The sequence below is a fragment of the Euphorbia lathyris genome, chromosome 3 (genome assembly GCF_963576675.1).
Source record: "Euphorbia lathyris chromosome 3, ddEupLath1.1, whole genome shotgun sequence".
NCBI lineage: Eukaryota > Viridiplantae > Streptophyta > Magnoliopsida > Malpighiales > Euphorbiaceae > Euphorbia > Euphorbia lathyris.
The window spans coordinates 60,561,029-60,584,095 of NC_088912.1; the positions used below are offsets into that span (position 1 = coordinate 60,561,029).

The following is a 23,067-nucleotide window of genomic DNA, read 5'->3' on the forward strand; positions in this document are numbered from 1 at the left end:
AACCTCTGGTTCGTCTTACCAGTCATAAATAGGCTTTAACTAGCCTTTATCATTATCCAACTCGGATAGTAATCTCATGTGTAACTATCGAGAACCTAATAGTAATCTCTCAAGCAATTCCTTGCTCTGCGGTATCAAGTCCAGCACGAGGCACATTTAAGTCACCCTCATCTGTTGCTCAGATATTTCTTGATCTCTAGTGAACTCATAAGTTCAAATGAGAAATTACACATTGCCCCATTCAGGTGAAGACAACACGTTTCTCAGTCCCACTAGTCAAGTGGCATGTGATATGTAATCTTTATAAGAGATTTAGCAATCCTTCACTTCAGTTGTAGTTTTTAAGCGTGACACATAATGCACTTGACTGAACCTATACTTGGCACCTAGTTATAGGCTCGTTAAGCGATCAATCAAAGTACACTAGAAGCCATCTAGGCTACATTGAACTTGGCATAAGGATTCAACTTAAAGTGTTATATGAGAACCAAATATGACTGCTCTAATCATGTTCTGTTCTATAATGGATCAATCCAAAGTTTACTGTTTCATAAATGCCCCTGATTTGACATACAATGTATGTAACCGGTGAAACACCATTTTAATCAAGGATTGATCCAAAGAAGCTTAAGGACAACTTCCATTCCCGACCCTGAAGGAAAAAGATGAAAGCAATCCCTTGCTCCATCAAAGGACGTTAATGGGCCATATACCAGTCTTTAGTTACATATTATTCCCACGATAGTAACAGACCATTGATATTTATATTAGTATATTATCGCCTCACGACTTCACTTGTCTAGGTCATCAACCTGCCAAACGTGAGCAGATCACTAATCTTGGATACTCTGTTAATCGGTTTGCACAAGTATGCTGACTTGACATATTATTGCCTTACAATTAATACTTCCGTCAGATATAAATCTCATGACTAGGGCATACTCCAACAATCTCCCACTGGAACTAGTACCGACTGAGCAAGATCTTGTCCCTATTGACTTGATATGACCATCACGTGAAAGCCAATCCGATTTGCAATCGGATCCTCGATAGAAATTTTTTTCCCATTCCCACTCAAAGTGGAAAGTTAATGGAAATTTTGCGTTCTGTTGGAGCGAATCTCCTATGAAATGTGGAGTCCCTGCGCCATATACAATCCTAAGTGGGTAGGGATGATAATGGATACTCTACCGCGGATACCCAATACTATCCGACCGTAATATGATTACCCATACCCTGTATAAAAGGGCATGAGCTCAAAAAATTACATGCGATGGGTATTAGACGAGTAGGAGAATAACCCTAGGTGCCCGTTATCCACCATATATTTCACTTTCATCCATTAGCTTTAACGACTAATCTATTTATTTTTATTAATTAATGTTGAATTAGAATTTTTGAATTTGGAGGGGTAAATGTACTTGTGAGTACCCGCGATTTAAATTGGATGGGTACACGAATTCATGAAGTACACCTGTTAAAATAATGGAAAGGAAGCGAGTAATTAAAAAATAAACGAGTAAGAATTTGACATTAACAATATCCGTGGGTATCGAACGTAGGGGTGTAAACGAGCCGAGCCGAATCCTAGGTAGGCTCAGTATTGGCTCGTTAAATTCTCGAGCTGAGCCCTCTCAAACCGAGCTTTGATGAGCTTTGATCGAGCCGAGCTTTTGCCAAATATGACCGATCTTTGACCGAGCCGAGCTTTTATCGAGCTTCTAACGAGCTTTAACCAAATTCATTATACAAGCATAGAATAAATAGCGTAGAAAACATAAAATCCATATAACATACTCCATATAAGTTTAAAATATTTATAAAGAAAAACAATAATGTTATTGTCGAGATTCCAGTTTAGTAGATGATACTTATAGTCGAAAAACACAAACTCGGAGAAAAATTTCAAACAATGAAATATATATTAAAGTTTGTAATTTATTTTATTCATTATCAAAACCTAATTGTCTAATTAAAGTCTTAACTGTCTAAATTTTTTTTTGTGTTATTTTTTGGCCTAATGCTTCCCAAGCCCTATTAACTTGTCTAAATTGGTCATTTTACCCCCAACTCATCGAATGTCCTATTTACCCCCTTAACTCCATAAAAGTCGTATTTCTCATCCCCTAACTTGTCCATTTATCCCCCCACCCCAACTTATTGAATGTCATTTTTACCCCATTAACTCCATAAAAGTGGTATTTCTCCCTCCTCCATTTTCATTCTCGAAGGTTAGAATTGACCGGCGTAAGGGACGCGCTTGAATTCTTACTTCTCAAATGCCGTCAAATTCGGTTTTTTTTTGACAACTCAGCAGTTATATTTGAAAAGACGAAAATGATCTTATTATTGAGACTTTTACACTTCCTCTTTTCATCGTGAAGAACAAAACACTTAACCAATAAATCAAGTAATGAAGGAGATAAAACATGAATGGAGAAGATTATATTCAACATGAATGAAAAAGAAAGAAGGGGAATAAGGAAGAAAATAGGAATTAGGGATTTGGATGTTAGATTTTAGGGATTTTTATAATTTTTTTTTGTTACCATTAGTGTCCAATTTTCCACATCCACGCGCTTTATGCCTTTATTGCACACACAAACAAAAGGTTACCACCACATAGGATCAGAAGGGGTGAGAAATACCACTTTTATAGGGTTATGGGGTAAAAAGGACATTCGATGAGTTTGAGGGGTAAAATGACCAATTTGGACAAGTTAAGGGGTGAGAAATACCACTTTTATGGAGTTAAATGGGTAAATAGGATATTCGATGAGTTTGGGATAAAATAACCAATTTGGACAAGTTAAGGGGGTTGTGGGAGCATTATGCATTTTTTTATGGGTTAAATCTTATTTTAGCGGTGAATTGTGATGACAACTAATAATAACCAATGAAATATAATATATATATATATATATATAGTAATTAAAAAAATAATCGAGCATGCTCGCGAGCTTTCGAACTGAATCTAAGGAAGTTCGGACTCAACTTATTAATGCTCGAGCCGATCCCGAACTCGAATAAAGCCCTATCAAACCGAGCTTTGATCGCTTTCACCGAACCGAATTCTAATAGTTTACGAACCACCAAAGTTCATTTACATCTACGAGGCGGTGACTTTCCTTTCATCTTAGAATAGGATAAAACCGTATATGAAATAAAATCCAACGGAGAGGGGCATATATGCGACTACCAAGAACAAACACATTCCATACTTCTTTTCCAATTCATGTTTGGTAGGCGTGGTACGGCGACCACTCTCCCGGTTTCCCCCTATTATCTGCCCGAACAGCCAACACATATACTTTCCTTCTTTAAATATAAATTATTTAGTAGGAGTATTTGATTATCATTAACTTCTTAATCGCCCCCCTATAAAAAAAAAATCCCTCTTTAACTCTATTTCTCCTTATATTTTCAAATTTTTAATTCCAATTGTCTCTCTTCCATAATTCTTACCTTTTCTCTTTCTGTTTGTTTCTAGATTTTTTTTTTTGGTTAATTTCCTCTTTGATCAGTTTAGATTGGTAGATAGTGTTCCTACTTTTTTTGATCTGAACTGGGGAGCAAATAATTTTGTTAAGGACGGTGGTAGATTGATTGGTAGATAGAGAAAATGTTTAACGGAATGATGGATCCCGAGTTGATAAAAATCGCTCAAGAACAGATGAGTCGCATGTCGCCTGCTGAATTAGCCAGGATCCAGCAGCAGGTTCTTTCTTCTTTCCTTTTGTTTTTGTTTTTGTTTCTGTTTATGGGTTTTGATTCTTGTAATCATTTTCGAGCTCATTCGTGATTTTAGTATGGGTTCTTTGGAATTGAATCATTTCACTCTAATTTGACGATCCTAGTTTGATAGTTTTTGGAATTTAGTTGCTTTTTTTTTTTTCCTTTTAAGAAAATTTGAATTGAAATAGGGTGTTGCCTGCTTCTTCGCTGGATTGGAACTGTTGCTGATTTCAGATAATGACTTACAGTTTATTAATTGAGTGGCAATTTTTATTTTTCAAGTACACAATTTTCCTTTTTGACTTCGTATAGGGGAATGTTGAAACGAATAGAGAGGTAATTGGAAAATTTATTTGTTAACTGGCTGAACTTCATAAATATGAATTATTTATAGATAATTTTTTTTGTTCTCTCAAGCATCAAATTTTGCTATAGCTACCATGTATGCTGAGACTTGAGGTCCTTAGCAGTTTTTTTATCTACCCTTTTATTTTTTCGTCTTTGGTTTGGTCTCATTGCTGTTTCTATTGGCATTGCAGATGATGTCTAATCCTGACTTGATGAGAATGGCCTCAGAAAGTATGGGGAACATGAGGCCTCAAGACTTGAGACAGGCTGTGGAAAAGTTAAAGCAAACTCGTCCTGGGGACATGGCTGAGATTCGTGAGAAAGTGGCTAATGCATCGCCTGAAGAGGTAGCTTCCATGCGTGCTCAGTTTGATGCCCAGATCTCCTACAAAATAAATGCAGCTCAGATGTTGAAGAAACAGGTGATTCTATACTTCTTAGCATAGTTATCAAAGGGGCTCCTAGGAAAAAGGCGCTAGGCTCCTGGTATGTTGCTTGAGAAGCCGAAAGGCGGGATCTGTCAAGAGGCTCTCACCTTTGTAGTGCATTGCTGGAGGCGCGAGTAGATGCAATTTTATAAGCCTGACAGATTTTTTTAAGATTTCAAGTTAAAAAGTGGCTGTTTCAATCACAAACCTTCCTATCTATATCCTCTATCGTTGAAGAAAGTGCTTATCATACTAGAGTAAGAAAAGGTATCATGAATACCTCTACTTTAAGTCCTATGCCAAAGAAGAATCTGACTTTGTAGAAAGTGAAGAGGATGAGATTGAGAACCTTGAAATTTGATATTGGAGATGATGGTGTGGTGGTGATTGATAGGTTTATATATATTAAGGTTATATTTGTAATTATACACTCTAGGGTTAGGATTAAGGTTTCGCTCACTCTAGGGTTAGGATTAAGGTTTCTGCTGCCGACCATTTTGCCGCCTACTGTATGCTGATATGTCTACCGCCTCCGCTCCAACGTCTGCTTCCGCGTCCGCTTCCTTGCCTACTTTGCCATCTGTCACGGCACCTTATACCTTTGTTAGTCCTTTCTCGACAACCTCCATGTCCACCATACCACATACACAACCGTCTCCTTCTTTCATTCCGTTACAGTCCCCCTCACCTATTCATACACCGAACCTCCACAATTAACTTAAAGTAAAATTGACGGCTACCAATTTTGTTCTTTGGAAGGCTCAAGCGTTATCTGCTATCCGTAGTAGTGGATTAGCACACCATATTGATTCAACAGAACATCCTACATCGAAATTACTTGCTGATGGTTCGAGAAATCCTCATTTTGTAAGTTGGGACAACGAGATCAACAGGTACTTAATGTGCTACTAAGTTCTTTCTCTGAATCACTCCTTCCGCACATCGCAAATGCTACAACTGGTCTTGAGGCAGTTACCAAACTGATTAAAACTTATTCCACTGGTTCCAGATCCCACTTCCGCAACCTTCGTGCTCAGTTACAGGTTCTCTCTAGGGGTTTTGATGATATCTCCACCTACATGCTTCGTGCTAAATCCATCTACGATCAGTTAGCAACGTATCAACACTTTCTTCGTGAGGATAATCTTATTGATGCAATTCTAATGGGACTTGGGAATTCTTATCGTCCATTTGTCCGTGCAATTGAAGCTAAAAGGGAATCTATTACATTTGATGATCTTTATGGTCTATTACTATTTGAGGAACGTTAGATTGCTCGCGACACCGTCACTGATTCTATTCAACCGACAACACTTCATTCTTCCCGCACTTCATATGGACAACAGTTATCCTGTGGTGGTCGAGGTCGTGGCCGAACCAACAGAGGTGGCCGCTCTCATTCTGGTTATCGGTACTCTTTCTCGACTGGACAACAGCCTTTCTTGGCTGGACGGCAGCCCTTCTCGGCCGGCAGCTCCCATTTGGGTGCATCTCATTCATCTGGTTACTCAACTGGACAACAAACTGAACAGCACACTAGGGAACATATAACCCGTCATAATTGCAGAGGGATTGATCATATTGCTCGCAATTGCTCTTCTCCTCGGTTTAATCGTGACACCAACTTTTCTCCACAATCTCATATTGCTACAAGCCCTGCGGCCAATCAACCTTGGGTAATAGACTCCGTTGCCACTCATCACCTCACCTCTGAGCTCGGCAACCTCAATTTTCATTCTGAATATACGGGTCCTGATGAAGTGCAAATTGGTAATGGTTATAAAGTCCCTATTGCTCGTGTTGGTAATTCTGTATTGTCTTCTGATTCTTCTCGTTTTCAATTGCGTAATATCCTTTATGTTCCTGAATTAGCTCATACCTTATTATCTGCAAAGTCTTATTTATCGGTTAAAGCAACATTTTGCACTCCGTGACCTTGGCAAGTTGAAGTATTTTTTAGGTGTTGAAGCTCACTGGTCCTCAAATGGTTTATTGTTGAATCAAGTATATCATTGAACTTTTGCATAAAGCTAAGATGGCTGACTGTAAACGAATTTCTACTCCAATGTGCACCAAAGAGAAATTTCAGGCTGGTCTGACCGAACCATTTTCAAATCCTACTCTATACCGGGGTGTATTCGGTAGCCTCCAATACTTATCATTCACTAGGCCTGATATTTCCTTTGTTGTTAACAAACTTGCTCAGTTCATGCATGCTCCTACCACTATCCATTGGCAGGGCGTTAAACGTATTCTCAGGTACTTACAATTTTCCAAGGATCGTGGTATCTTTTTTCATCGCAAGTCACAGTTATTTCTTCATGGTTTCACTGATGCGGATTGGGCTGGGAGTCTTGATGATCGCAAATCCACCACTGGTTATGCTTTGTACTTGGGTCGTTCTCTTGTCTGTTGCACATCAAAGAAACAACAGTTTGTTGTACAGAGCTCTTGCTACTGGTGTACCTTAAATTGGATGGCTTCACATCGTCCTCCAGGAACTTGGATTTCCTATGTCTCGGCCTCCTCGCTTGTTGTGTGACAATATTTTGGCTACTTATACATATAGAGGTTGAGTTTTTCTTTGTTCGAGATCGTGTGTCCAAGCGATTATTACAAGTTCAATACATTCCGACTCGCTCACCAAACTGTTGTCTAAAGATAGATTTCATTTATTATATTCCAAGTTGAGCATTTGTAATACCCCTGCTCAACTTGAGGGAGGGTGATAGGTTCATATATTAGGGTTATATTTGTAATTATACACTCTAGGTTTAGGATTAGGGTTTGACTCACTCTTGTATAAATACCTGTATCTTCAGTGATGACTTTGACGAGTGATGAATATGGACTATAGAGACTTTGCTCTTGATGAAAATAGTTATTAGACTGCTAGTTAATTAACTTTTTATATGGTTGAACTTTGGTCTACAGATGTAGAATTTATTATTATGAATTGCCTTGTGCCTCAATAACTATGCTTCTTAGGTCTTTCTGATTTTGCTCTCAGATTGCCTCTTTCATTAGCAATTAATTTCTTTATTTAACAGAACTTGATATTCTTGGTTTGCATATATGTTTTGTTAACATACTGCAATCCACCCTTTGTCAGGGTAATGAACTTCACAGCAAAGGGAAGTTCAAGGATGCCTTGGATAAATATCTATTGGTAAGTGCTGCTTTTATGCGTTATCATATTTCAAGTCTTGGAAAATCAGCTCATGTAGTTGATGTGTTTTTGACTCATGATATTTTCTTTACCTTTAGGCAAAGAAAAACCTGAAAGAAGTTCCATCCTCCAATGGAATATCACTTTCATTGGCTTGCTCTCTGAACCTGATGTCATGTTACCTGAAAACAGGGAACTATGACGAATGCATAAAAGAAGGTTCGGAGGTATTAGACACTCTTCATTTTTCCTTTTCTCTTTTTGAATGATGGGAGTTGCTCATTTCTTAAATTTGTTATAGATTATGATATATGTTTCCTCAACTTAATGTCTCTTAAGATTATAAGATTACCTTGTAATTGTTTTAGGTTCTGGAATATGATTCTAAGAATCTCAAAGCTCTCTATCGGAGGGGTCAAGCCTTTAAAGAACTGGGCCAATTGGAAGTAAGTTGATCTCTGTATCTTTTTTGATTTGCTACAATCTATTGCTGAGTTGCTGCTAGAAGTGTTCAAAGTAATTCAGCTACATGCTCTCTCTTTGGGTAAAGTTGTTTATTTAATTTCTGAAATTTACTAGGATGCTGTCTCTGATTTGAGCAAAGCACATGAAGTTTCCCCTGACGATGAAACTATTGCAGATATCTTAAGGTATGGTTTCTTCTAAATGTCTTAGGTCATCATAAATGACATCGGTGAAAAATCCCCGAAAGGGTTTTCTTTTTCCCCCTTTATGAATAATTTACTCGTACAAATATCTTCCCCAAAATGTTGTTTTGTTTTGAAATGTGATAATAACTTGACTGGCTATTTTCAAGATAATATTTAGTCCATGTAGTAATGGCATATTCTAATTCATGAAGCGAAAGATGGGGCCAATCAAAAGAATTATCATGTGATGTATCAGAGTCTACTTTTGTAGGGGATGTGATAATCATATTAAAGTGCTTACAGTGAAAATATTTAAAGCTTTTTAATTTCAACTTTGTTTGGTAGCAAGCAACTACACAGAGTACTAGTACTTACGCTGTACTAAAATGATTTAATTAAGTAAAAACTCTCTGTAAAATGATAAGTCAAATCTTACTTAAAATTATCACTTAACACGCTCAGTTTTGGGAATTTTATAATATTTATGCAAATGACATTTGTACCCATAAAATTGGCCCATAGACTCATCAGCGTTAGAGTGAATGAATTCAAGTAAGAATAACAAATAAAAAATGTGTTTCGGAAAATTAACATATGTTCTACTTTCATAATATTTCACAGGAAGTTTGTTCTTATAAGGAACAGAAAAATAATATTTAGTTGAGCTTTAGTGTAGCTTTTTATTCCCCTGCTTTTCTCTGGTAGGCTATGTGAAGTTTCTTGGAATTAAAATAATCTTGTAACTTTTTAGTTGAATGAACTTCATTTGCAATAATTGTCATTTATAGCTCTTAGAATTTCAAAATGAAATATCAAGAAAAGTTGCTCGACATTCAGTTTTACATGCTGGTTAATTATGTTAATTGTTGACACAGGGATGCCAGGGAAAGATTGAGTCAAGAAAATGGTCATCAAGGATCAAGAAGTACGGCGAATTTCATTTTCTTTTGTGTTTGTGTGCTTGTCTTGTGTTCCTCTTGCTTTCCTGTAATTCATTTTTGTTGTAATCTATGAGCTTTGTGCCTCAGTTTTCAAATTTCCATATTGACCGGTGTTTCTGCCTGCTAAACAGAATTGGTAATTGAAGAAATAACTGAAGAAGTTGATACTACATGGTCAGCAGAATCTTCAGTTTCACAACCACAAGAAATTGTCAATAGCAATGAATTGACAACTAATTCAGAATCGCTGCAGGCCTTAAAAGATGACCCAGAAGCATTTAGGTGACTCTTAATTAATCTAAGTATCTTTTGACTTTTTTAATTCTTTGTTTATCCATTAAAATATACAAGGAAAAAAAACTTTTACGTGCATATTGAAGTTTTTTTTTTTCATTTGTGTTTGCTGAAGATTGGTTACACCCATAGTTGTCAAATCGAGATTCGACTCGTGAATCGAAATCCTCATTTTGTGAATCGTGACTTGTGAATCGAATTTAAATTCATAATATTATAAAAAATAAAATATTTACCATGTTGAACTTTATATTATCAAATATTAGTCTAGAACTGCAATTTTAATGTTAAAAAAGAAATCATATCAACCAAGTACTTAAAATTCAAATCTAATTAACGAATCAGACTCTGTTTAATAACTTAGTGGTAATGGAAATTTTGAGTTTGCGACTCTGTTTTTTTGCCTTGTTGTCAACTTGATAATGATGAAATGGAACTAGTTTGAGTTGATAACTTGATAAATAACAATCGAACTAGAGGAGAGTGAGTTTAGTAGTTAGTGCTGTTGAAGTTTTTGATGAACATTGATGAAGATAATTTGCTTCTGATCATCTGTTGTTGCACCACGACAAAGCAAAGTGCCAAAGACGTTTTCTAAACAGGATGGGATGGGACTTGCGTATTGATTTGAATTGGATGTTAATGTTTTTTTATTTGTTAAGGATTAATTATAATTAATTTTATTTCTTATTTTTAAAATTTCTCATTGATTCTTTTCCACTACTTTATTTCCTTCCTTTCATTAGAGACTTCTAGTTTTCCTAAACTACAATTTAGAATCTGATGCAGTAGTTATTATCACGATTTTTTTAGCATATTTTCTGAATCGGTCGACTCGACCGATTCAGCCGATTCACCACTGATTCCAACGATTCATATCCGATTCTGTTATGATTTAGATGCCCTATAGATCCGGCTCGAAATAGAGCTGAATCGAATTATACGATTCAAATCGCTAATCGTAAGATTCTGATAAAAGTGGTTACATCTCTTCTGTTTGAATATATCATTCTAGTGAAATATATTGCCAATAGCCATCTCCCACTCTCCCAAACACACCAACTCATACACTCTCTCTTCCTCATAAAACTTGGCAAAATAGTTCTTGTGAACTGTAGGTTCTTTATATTTTCTGAGCGCGTCTAGCAGTTTACTTTGAACTTACTAATTTGTTTTACTTCTTTTCCTGTTTTTCTTCTTCCTGTTTGCAGATCATTCCAGAATTTGATTTCTAGTGCTGATCCAGCAACTCTAGCTTCTTTTGGTGGTGCAAAAGCTGGAGAGATGTCTCCTGAGATGTTGACTGCTGCCTCGAATATGATCGGCAAGATGCCACCAGAAGAACTCAAAAAAATGCTTCAAATGGCATCCTCATTTCAGGGTGGAAATGCATATGCTGGTGGCAGTTCTTCAGATGCTAGTTTTAACTGCTTCAGACCTGGTGTAGTTCCTCCAAATATGACCCCTGAGATGTTGAAAAATGCAACTGATATGATAAGTAGTATGGAACCAGAAGAGCTTCAGAAAATGTTTGAAACAGCTTCATCCTCTTTGGGAGGAAGACACTCAGTTCCAGCTGCTGCAGGCTCGGTTCCTCCAAATATGACACCTGACATGCTTAAAACAGCAACTGATATGATGAGTAAGATGCCACCTGAAGAGCTTCAGAAAATGTTTGCAATGGCATCCTCTTTCGGTGGAAAAGACTCGATTCCAACTGCTGCAGCTGTTAATGCGAATGAATTAAATTCAGACTCTCGTTCAAAAGTGGCAGCACATCAAGAGAGATTTTCTGTTGATAGCAGTAATGCTAGTAGTGGAAGTAGTAGGCCTTTCAATGGTCTCTTTCCGACCTCAAGTAGTTCTTCTCAGGCAAACTTTCCTAGCTCAACTGCTGATATGCAAGAACAAGTAAGAAACCAGATGAAGGATCCAGCTATGAAACAGGTATATTTATTTGTCTCTTCATTGATTCAGTTCTGCTCTTAGTTTAGGAATTGAATGAAAATATAATTGAAAGCATTTAATTTCAGTGGCTGAAAGAGTCATTTTACTTCTTTATTTATTTATTTATTTATAGCAGCAGTACTTTGGTTTTCTAGGGGATTGAATGCTTAGCTTACATCTGTTTCTTTTATCAATCTGGAGTAAGTTATAATCGAAAATGTGTGGTTGAATACAAATTGCAGATGTTTTCATCGATGATGAAAAATATGAGCCCAGAAATGATGGCTAACATGAGTGAACAGTTTGGATTTAAACTTTCTCCAGAAGATGCAGCAAAAGCTCAACAAGCCATGTCATCTTTATCACCAGAAGACCTGGATAAAATGGTACTTTTTTTTTTAACCACCTGGGCTACTATGGTAATGCATATATTTCAACTAATATTGTTGAGAATTCTTCACTCATTTTTTAACCGTTTTGAGACGCAAATTCATCCAATTTTAGGATTTTCGGATATTGCTTCAATTATTAGAAATATTTTTAAAAGTCTGTATAACATTTTTCACGTCTTATATAGATATATATATATATATATATGTATGTGTAAGATTGGGTTGGCAGGTGTGAGTTATATTTTGTGGACAACTTGTTGCAGATGCGATGGGCAGATAAGATCCAAAGAGGAACAGAAGGTGCAAAGAAGGCGAAGAAGTGGTTATTAGGGAGACCTGGTATGATTCTGGCCATATGCATGCTCATCTTAGCAATCATCTTTCATTGGCTAGGTTTCATTGGGAAGTAGCAGGCGAATTTTGATGTGTCCATATAAAGCCTTCTCAGCTACAATATTTAGGAAAGCAACCAAAAGAGGGAATAGATGAAGATGATGGATGCCCTTGTTTATATTGTGTTCCATGAAATTGTTCATTGCTTTATTTTTTGGACTTATGATTCTTCATATATAAGCAAGTAAACTTTTGGGGAGAGAAGAGAAGAATTCCAAAAAGACTTGTTTCAAAATCAAAGGTATTCAATTTAGATGTTTCCTTGTTCATTTCAATTTTGGACCTTTTACTTAATTTCATCTAGTTCGAAAACCAAATACTACTTCAGTTATTTGGTTATAACACATAATTTTTAAATATACTATATTACATGTCTTTTTAGAGAGTTGTATAGAAATTAAGGATATTGGGAAAAAGACATTGTTACCCCTTATTTATTGATTCGAATATTTATTTATTCTATAATAAGTCCATTCAACACAACAACAACAACAACAATAAAGCCTTAGTCCCGAAATGATTCGGGGTCTGCTAACATGAACCATCATATAAAACCGTGAAATCAAGTCGTGTCAGCGACACAAATTCGCTCCCTCCACTTCGTCCTATCCATTACCATATTTTCCTCAATTTTCAGTAAACTCATATCACTCTCGATCACCCTCTAAGTTTGCTTAGGTCTTCCCCTACCTCTCACTACTACATCCCTTTGCCACTCTTCGATTCTCCTAACCGGCGCATCAAGCGCTCTACGTCTCACATTGCCAAACCACCTTAGTCGGTTTTCTCTCATTTTATTCTCAATAGATGTGATCCCTACTTTTGTCCTAATTATTTCATTACTCACTCGATCCTTTCTCGTATGACCACACATCCATCTCAACATACGCATCTCTGCCACCGACATCTTATGGATGTGGCAGTGTTTCACTGCCCAACACTCCGTACCATATAACAATGTTGGTCTAATTGCCGTCCGGTAGAATTTTCCCTTCAATCTATTAGGCATGCCGGGGTCACAAAGGAAATCCGTAGCACTCTTCCACTTCGACCAACCAGTTTTAATCCTCTGAGTAACATCTCCATCTACTTCTCCATCCGTTTGGATAATAGATCCTAAATACCTGAAGCAATCCGAGGCCTGAACAACTCTCCCATTTATGGTGATTGTCCCTGCCTCCCTACTCCTATGGCCGCTAAACTTACACTCCAAATATTCTGTCTTACTTCGGCTCAACTTAAAGCCTCTAGATTCTAGAGTTTGTCTCCATAGTTCCAACTTCCTCTCCACTCCTTCTTTCGTCTCATCAACCAACACAATATCATCTGCAAACAGCATGCACCATGGTATACCATCTTGAAGTGAACTTGTTAGCTCATCCATAACGATGGCAAAAAGAAATGGGCTTAGTGCGGAATCTTGATGCACTCCAATTGTAATAGGAAACTCTTCAGTCTTCCCAACACTAGTACGTACGCTCGTGCATGCTCCCTCATACATGTCCTTTATGATGTCAATATATTTCCGCGAAATGCCTTTCCTTATCAAGGCTCACCAAAGTACTTCCCTTGGTACCTTATCATATGCTTTCTCCAAGTCAATGAAAACCATATGCAAGTCTTTCTTCTTATTTCGATAGTGCTCCATTAATTGTCTCATTAGATGGATGGCTTCCATAGTTGATCTTCCCGGCATAAAGCCAAACTGGTTTTCCGAGATCTTCACCGTCCTCCTTAGCCTTTGTTCGATCACTCGCTCCCAAAGTTTCATAGTGTGACTCATTAATTTGATTCCCCGATAGTTGGCACAATCTTGGACATCACCTTTGTTCTTATACAAAGGGATTAAGATACTTTTCCTCCATTCTGATGGCATCTTATTGTTTCTCCAAATTTTGTTGAAGAACGTCGTCAACCATTCGATTCCTCTTTCTCCCAAACATCTCCAAATCTCAATAGGGATGCCATCAGGTCCTACTGCTTTCTTCAACTTCATCTTACTTAATGCCATTTTGACTTCACCCTTTTGAATTCTCCGTAGGCATTCATGATTTATCATATCGTGATGGATACTTATATCTCCAACATCTTGTCTACGATCTCCATTAAATAAGTCATCAAAATAGGACCTCCATCGTTCATTGATATCCTTATCTCCAACTAGGACTTTCTGGTCCACATCCTTCACACATTTAACTTTTCCGAGATCTCGCGTCTTCTTATCTCTCATCCGAGCAATTCTATATATGTCTCTTTCCCATTCTTTCGTATCCAATCTTGTATACAGATCCCGATTCACCTTTGCTCTAGCATCTCGTATGACCTTCTTTACTTCCCTTTTAGCCTCTTTGTATTTTTCGTAGTTCTCGTCACTCCTACATTTCTCCAATATTTTATAGGATTCTCGCTTACTCTTTACTGCTTGTCGTACTTCTTCTATCCACCAAGATGTGTCCTTACCCGGTGGCATGCTACCTTTAGATTCCCCTAGAACTTCCTTCGCTACTTCCCTTATACTATGCTCCATCTTAGTCCATATCGAATCTATATCTAAATCCATATTACAAGTCCAAACATCTTTTTTGGTCATCTCATCCACAAATTTTTGTTGATTCTCCCCTTGCAATTTCCACCACTTAATCTTAGTCTCTACTTGTGGTGTTTGTTTTCTTATACATTTCCTACTTCGAAAATCAAGCACCACTACTCTATGTTGGGTTGTCGTACTCTCACCAGGGATCACCTTACAATCAATATAACTCTTTCTCCAAGCACTCCTTACTAAGAAGAAGTCAATTTGGCTCGCATTACCGCCACTCCGATAAGTCATTAAGTGGGATGTTCTCTTCATAAACCATGTGTTCATGATACTCAAGTCATAGGCCGATGCGAATTCCAAAATATCATTTTCTGCTTCATTCTTATCTCCAAAACCATACCCTCCATGAACACTCTCAAACCCATCTCGCCTAGAACCCACGTGTCCATTGAGATCACCCTCCAGTACCATTTTTTCATCCCTAGGAACCTGTTGCACCACTTCCTCTAAGTCCTCCCAAAAATCTTGTCTTATAGAGACATCTAATCCTATTTGTGGCGCATATGCACTAATGACATTCACAACCTCATCCCCTATCACTAGCTTAACACTCATAATTCTACCGCTCTTCCTAGACACCGCTACTACATCATCAATATACTCCCTATCAATAAGAATACCTACTCCATTTCTACCCTTATCCTTTCCTGAGTACCAAAGCTTATAACCCCAAGGAGCTATCTTTCTAGCCTTGGCTCCAACCCACTTGGTTTCTTGTAAGCACATTATATTTATTCTCCTCATCTTCATAACATCTACAATTTCAGCTAATCTTTCTGTCAAAGAACCTATGTTCCATGTCCCAAAGCGTAACCTACTACCCTACCCCTAAAAGAAAAGAAAGAGCACGCCGTAAGCGCACTACCGCGAGAGAAACTATGAGCTCCTAATCAATATTTCGTTACCCCCATGCATACTATAGCTACGAGCTGCCGTAAGCGCTATTGCACGAGTACTATATCACGAGTACACTAAGAAGAGAGGAACTACGAGCAGAAATCTGTAGTCACTCTGCTACTTCATTTTTGAAATTGCGTAAAAAGAGAGATAGTTAGTCTCTTGACTCTTGAGCGGCTAAGAATGTGACCAATGACGCTGAAAAAAAAAGGAGAAGGATCTTGATCCGAAAGTGACGATGCAACAACGGCTATTCGGTGTGAGTTGGTATTCCGCGTGGCCCCTACCATTACCGTGGACTAGCTTATTTACCCGCAACCCTTGCATATTTGACACCACCCCCGGGTTCTGGGGTGGCGCGCCGCTTCGGGGCGACGACCTAGCAACCCTTGCACATTTATCACTACACCCGCGTCTAGGAAGTGCAGCGCGTCGCTGAGTAGGGAACGCCCCAACGATATTTATAGTATGGTTCATGTCATAAGATGTGGCTAAGTTTTACGCTGGCCGCCACAAACCTACCGCAACCCTCCTCCTTTGTCCGGGTTTGAGACTGGCTGTAAAGGCCACCAAGTGACCCTCACAGGCGGAGTTTCTATAATAAGTCCATTATTCTAATTAATTTCCGTAAACCCGCGTTTTATAACAGAGAAAAAGATGACTTAACATGTACTGATCATATAAAATGACATGTAATATGAAACAAAAAAGAATCTCTAGAAAGACATGTAATATCAGTGGCGAAACTAGGATCCCGGTTGACCCAAGGCTCAAATTTTTAACAACAAATTTTTTTATAACACTAATAAATATAAGAATAGTAAATCCAAAAATATCCAAAACCTCATAGCCATCTGAAATTCAATGGAATGGATTAAGAACCTTTATTGAAACTTATTCCACAACTTCTTCCACCTGAAATTTTTATACTTTCCATTTCAACAACAATGAAAGTAATATATAATAATCCTTTTGACAATTTCCTTTCAATTCTGAGTAATTTTTTTTTTCTATTCCCATAATTCAAACTAAAACGAAAACAACAAAGTACTAGTCCTTTCAATTCTATTCACACCTAATCGACACTTAATCAATCAAGTGAAATTGAAAGAAAAACCTATTGAAACACAAATTAAATTAAAAGATACATCATATATATACAAACCTAGGGCTAGGGATTCAAAATACAAATCAACTAAACTAACCTACCTGAAGATCAATTCCGGTGAAGAACACAAATTGTGGGAGCAAAGGCGGTGGCGACTAGCTTAGTCCAGGTGGACGACGATGTCGGGGTTGAGTCCAGGTCACCGTCGGTGTTGAGGAAGGGGATCAGACTCAAGAGCTGGAGAAGAAATCGAGCAGTCGACGACAGCCATCTTCCTAATTTTGAATTCTATTTTTGTAATTTTCAGTTCTATTTCATTAAATGAAACGACGTCGTTTCACACTTAAGTGAAACGACGTCGTTTCGTTCATTTAAAAAACAAAAACCAAAAAATAAAACACATCACTTCATCTTCCTTCTTTTGTCGAACTGAACAGAGGGTTTAGGTTTCCAGCCACCATCTATACCAGAGAGCTCAAAAATGATTTTTCACGATTTTCCGGTGTCCAGCCCGGGCTCTAGCCCCGGCTAAACCCCCCCTTGGTTCCGCCTTGGTTCCGCCACTGTGTAATATGAAACAGAGGTAGTATTAAATAGTAGTTGATTAATATCATATATATTATTTTTCTTTTCTTTTCACGATTTAACACCACTAATTACTGTATATGACACATTAATATTTTCCTTTTATTATGATATTTGACATTATTAATTGCTATATATGAGAAAAATATTGATGCTTAGGACCTGTTTGGTTGTTTGTCGTTTGCCGTTGCTGGTAAATAGTAGATATTCATTAATTTTTCTGAAATTTTACCAAACACATTTTACCTCATGTTTTGAATTAAAAGGCAAAAAGTAGTTAGTGGAACCAAACAAACATTTAATTTATTAAAACTTTATTCACTGCTGCTTTTACTTTTTTTTTTTTATCAGAATCTATTTTTTCTTTAATTTACTAAAAGCAATACTAAATTTACTAAAATAAAAAATGTTGCAGAGTATTTTCATTGGTTATTGTTGGAATTAATTGGATATGGATCCAATTAGGCTCGCTCGAAATGGAACGAGCCCAAACCCAATAAGAATTAGGGTTAGATGATCTATTTATTCAGTATAAATAGAAACCCTAATCTATCATAATTCTAAGAGAATTAGAAGAGAATAATGAATTAGGTTTTAGAGACACAGTATCTCAAAAACACAGAAAAGAGAATTTTTCTCTCATGTTTCCTCCTTTTGGCCGCCGCCCCCTCTCTCTCTTTGGGATTTGTCGTCGCTTTAGTTCGTGAACTAATTGTCTTCCTCTCCCAATTCTATTGGCGTGGTTGAAGGCTTGATCGGTGATACTAGATCGGATGATTGATCCGAATCCTTCCGCTGCAAATCAAGAACGGGATCCGCGCTACAAGAGGTAACCCGTAAACCCGTTTACTTATTCGGATAAATATATATGTTGTGAATATATGCTTATCCCAACATTGGTATCAGAGCCATTGGATCTAGTATTCCGTCTTTACCGCGAATCCGTTTGCGTTTGAATCTTTTTTGAAAGATTAAAAATAATTCATTGTTATTATTTTTTATGATTATACACTGGAATTGATTGATTGCGTGATTAAATTGAATTAGGGTTTGATTTAAACGTTTTTTACTCAATTAAACTCGTTTTAGGTTTCTGTTACCTTCTGATTTTTCGTTCCGCTCGTCAAATCGAAAAACCGACCACACCATCGAGTCTAGAGACCCCGAAAACCCTAGGTTCTATATATTTTTCGTCGGTGGAATCAGCCGGGAAGGCGGCGCGTGGCCTTCACGCGCCACTTGGGGGGGAGAAAACGCGTGTCTCCCCCCAGTCCGCCACGCGGCAGGCGCCGGTGCCGCGCTGGCGCCAGCTGGACCAACCAGCGCGCGCCACGTGCTAGAGGCCCCTCCACACGCACCAGGCGCGTGGGGCCGCTTGCCGTGACCAATTTTTTCCCATTTTTTTTTACAGAAACGCGTTTCTGAATTTTTCTGAATTTTTGGGTATTTTTTCAAAATTTTTGGATAAGCAGTTTATACAATCTCTTTTAATAAGGGTTATTAAATATTTTAAATGTGTTATAAATGTTTTTATAAACTCTCTAAAAATATTTTATAAAATTGTTTATGTGTTATAAATGATTTTAAATCAGATTTAAGGAGGGTTTTCGGGGAGATGCCTGAAATGTTAAGGAGATCTGTGATTCGGTCCTTCCCTCGCCCGTTCCGTGTAGGAGAAATTCCCTACATGGAAGAGATGCAAGATTTTTATGTTGGTTAAATGAACCATTTTTGTTTTTGGTGTGGTTGTGGATTTAATTTTTGGAATAAATTTTTTCTTTGGGGTTTATTATTCCAGTGTTATAATTTTTGTTAGGATTTCTATTGGAATTTTTGTTTTCTAATGGATTTTTAATAAAAAAAAATTTCAAATATGTTTGGATAATTTTTTATTTATGGTGTGATTATTCAAATATGTTTGGATAACCATTGGGATCCTAATTTAATTATTATTCGATTTTGATTGGATAATTTTTGGTATGTTGGATTGGAATTGATGAGCTTGAATAATTTTATGTGATCATTTCATTGCGGTTTATTAAATCAGTGATTAGTTATTATTGATTTAATGATTATCTTCGACCTTAGTAGTTAAGATTAGTTAACATTAAGATCGAAATAATAAATCAAAAGTCATCTTAATTCCTTACAACAACCATATTTTTGTAATAAGTTGCAAAATCGTTACTTGTGAGTAACAAAATTCTCTAAGCATTAATGTATCTAATTAGTTGGATCTAATACTAAAGTGTAAAGGGTAATTTGAGCCACTTCGGTCTCATTTTCGAATCGAAATTTAGAATGAAAATTTGATTGATTAGATATAAGTTGTCTAGAGAATTAATGCGTGTATTGAACCTTTAATAACTTCTTACTAAGTCGTGCAATACCATTGTAGATCAGTCATCAATGGCAGTAGCTAGAAAGCCTATAGTTGCTGAACTCAACAAAGACCTGAAATTAAATGGGGATAACTATGAGGTTTGGTCAATAAAAATAAAGTATGTGCTTGAAGAGCAAGATGTGCTTGCTCACTTGGATACGGTTATGGCCGAACCTGAGGATGGTGCAACTGCTCAGCTTCGCCGAGATTATACGACATGGAAGAAAAAGGATTCCACTGCCCGCATCATCATGATGAGTGCCATGCATGATGAGTTCACTAGGCAATTCTGTAAGATTGAGTCAGCCAAGGGCCTATGGGATTCCTTGAAGGAGAAATTCGGAGGTGTGTCTCTGACTAGGCTCCGCTCATTGACAATTAAGTTTGACACTTACAAGAAGAGGCCTGATCATACAATGAAAAAGCATTTAAGAGAAATGTCCAACATGATCAGTGAGCTGAATGAAACAGGTCATCAGTTGACCAATGAGCAGAAAGTGCAAGCTGTTATCCGCTCTTTGCCAAACAGTTGGGAGCACATGAAGGTGCACCTAACCCACACCAAAGCAATTCAAACCTTCGATGCTATTTGTCGCCACCTTGAGCTAGAGGAGGATCGTCTGGCATCGATTAAGATCAATGTTGAAGCCCATTATGTGGGAGGCGTTCCAATCCTCCAAGGCAAAAGCGTAAGCGCTTCTATGGCCAGGGCAAAGAGCAAGCCAAAGAGCCTGTGAATACAGAAAATAGAAAGGGAAAGAGAACAAAGAACAGAAAGAAACCGAAGCTTACACGTGTGAAATGTTTCAACTGCCAAGAAAAAGGACACTATGTAAATGATTGCAAAGTTCCTAAGGTACAATACACTAACTCATGTGTGAGTGAAATAAATGTATCTAGCACTGTTCTTATAGCTGAACATGATCCTTTGTGGGTTGTTGATTCAGGTGCAATGGACCATGTGACGAAGGAAAGAGAGACCTTTGTCGAGTTCCGATGAATTCCAGTCGGTTCAAGATGGATCTATGTGGGAGACAACTCGAGAGTTGCAGTCGAAGGGATTGGCACATGTAGATTGAGTCTACGTGGCAGTCAAACTCTCCTCCTACAAGATGTTCTCTATGCTCCGAATGTTCGGAGAAACCTTATTTCTGTGAACTCTTTGTTAAGAATTGGATTTGCCTTGCTTTTTGCTAATAACAGTTTGCATTTAAGTTTGGATAATGAATTCTATGGTTCAGGATATGTACTGAATGGTTTGACTATTTTGGATGTTGAATTATATGACTCCAATAATTTTTCTGTTACTACTTCTTCTTCTGTGGATAAAGATGTTAGTTTATGGCATGCTAGGTTAAATCACATTGGCCAAGATCGCATGAATCGTTTAGCCAAAGAGGTCTTACTAGGTAGTTTAAGAAAAGTTGAATTACCTCCATGCGATTAAAGGAAAAATGCATAGAAAACCATTCGGGAAGGGTACTAGGGCAGAATTTCCTCTGCAATTAATTCATTCTGATGTCTGTGGTCCAATGAGTGTGAGGGCTAGGCATGGGGCCTACTACTTCATCACCTTCATAGATGACTATACAAGATATGGTCACATCTACTTGATGTCTCACAAGTCTGAAGCTTTGAGTTGTTTCAGAAAGTTTATGAACCTTGTTGAAAATCAACTAGATAAGAAGATCAAAGTTTTAAGAACTGACCGAGGTCGAGAATATCTTTCAGATGAATTCAAAGCTTTATGTGATGAGAAAGGGATAGAGCATCAGTTGTCTATCCCATACACTCCGCAGCAAAATGGTGTTGCCGAGAGGAGAAATAGAACTCTCCTTGATATGGTTCGATCTATGATGGCTCAAACTTGCCTATTTCTTATTGGGGAGATGCTTTGCTCACAGCTACATATGTTCTAAACCGAGTGCCCTCTAAGACTGTCACTTCCACTCCTTATGAGCAGTGGACTGGTAGAAAACCCGATTTGAGTATGCTCAGACCTTGGGGTTGTACTGTTTTTGCCCATGATACCTCAAGCAAATTTGGGAAATTAGGCCCAAGAGGTAGAAAGTGTGTCTTTATAAGATACCCTGACGTATCAAAGGGATATGTCCTAATGGGAGAAAATAGTGAAGGCCGAGTGACAGAATTTGAATCACGAGACGTCGTCTTCTTAGAAAATGAGTTTCCTAAGCTAGGAGAAGTTGACACTGATCTCACTCTGTTTGAGGAACTAGATTCAAACGGACCTCTCCATTCGAGTGGGAGGAATTTTGAGGATCAAGGTAATGATACCGATCACTACCAGGAACAAGAACAAGGTCAAAGTTCCGAACCTCAAAACGTTTCGAATGTGACAGATCCTTATTTAAGTGGGAGTTTGATTCCTGATTCTTGTGAGTATTTGGGACAAAGTCTAAGAGATAGGATTCCAGGTTATGATGAATACATGAGAGAAGTTTATCAAAACTCGGAACCGCGTCGTACTAAAAGGCAAAGAGTTGATAGTCGACGATTTGGTATCGAAGGCACAGCTCTTTTAGTAACTCCAAATGATGACGCGGAACCTAGAAATGCCAAAGAAGCTTTCACTTCTCCGGAAAAAGACAAATGGACTATAGCAATGCAAGAGGAACTAGATTCTATGAGATCCAACCATGTTTGGGAACTGGTTGATCTGCCAAAGGGTAGAAAAGCTGTTGGGAGCAGATGGGTTCTCAAAGTGAAGCGAAGGGCTGACAATAGTATCAAAAGGTACAAAGCTCGCCTTATCGCTAAAGGCTATACACAACAGGAAGGAATAGACTTCGAGGAGACATTCTCACCTGTTGTAAGGTTTACATCTATTAGACTAATCTTAGCTATTGTAGCAAGTTTAGACCTAGAGCTACATCAGATGGATGTTAAGACTGCTTTTCTCAATGGAGAATTGAGCGAAGAGATCTATATGTCACAGCTAGATGGCTTCGTGGTAAAAGGCTCCGAGCATAAGGTCTGCAAATTGAAAAAGTCAATTTATGGCCTTAAACAGTCCTCTAGGCAATGGTACCTTCATTTTCACAATCAAATGATTTCGAATGGCTTCAAGATGCTTGAAGAGGACCATTGTGTCTACACGAAACGGTCGGGTAGAAATTTTGTCATTTTATCTCTCTATGTAGATGACATACTGATAGCAGGAAATGACATAGAATTTGT

General features: G+C 37.7%; 1 protein-coding gene across 1 annotated transcript; it reads left to right on the plus strand.

Annotated features, from left to right (window-relative positions):
• Window positions 1-3,232: 3,232 nt before the first annotated feature.
• On the plus strand, window positions 3,233-12,572 carry LOC136222271 (outer envelope protein 61). The gene is made up of 11 exons (XM_066009853.1): window positions 3,233-3,718; window positions 4,275-4,505; window positions 7,624-7,680; window positions 7,779-7,907; window positions 8,049-8,126; window positions 8,260-8,330; window positions 9,206-9,255; window positions 9,403-9,553; window positions 10,777-11,512; window positions 11,755-11,898; window positions 12,168-12,572. The coding sequence occupies exons 1-11, from the start codon at window positions 3,623-3,625 to the stop codon at window positions 12,312-12,314; spliced, it is 1,890 nt and encodes a 629-aa protein (XP_065865925.1). The 5' UTR covers window positions 3,233-3,622; the 3' UTR covers window positions 12,315-12,572.
• Window positions 12,573-23,067: the final 10,495 nt, after the last annotated feature.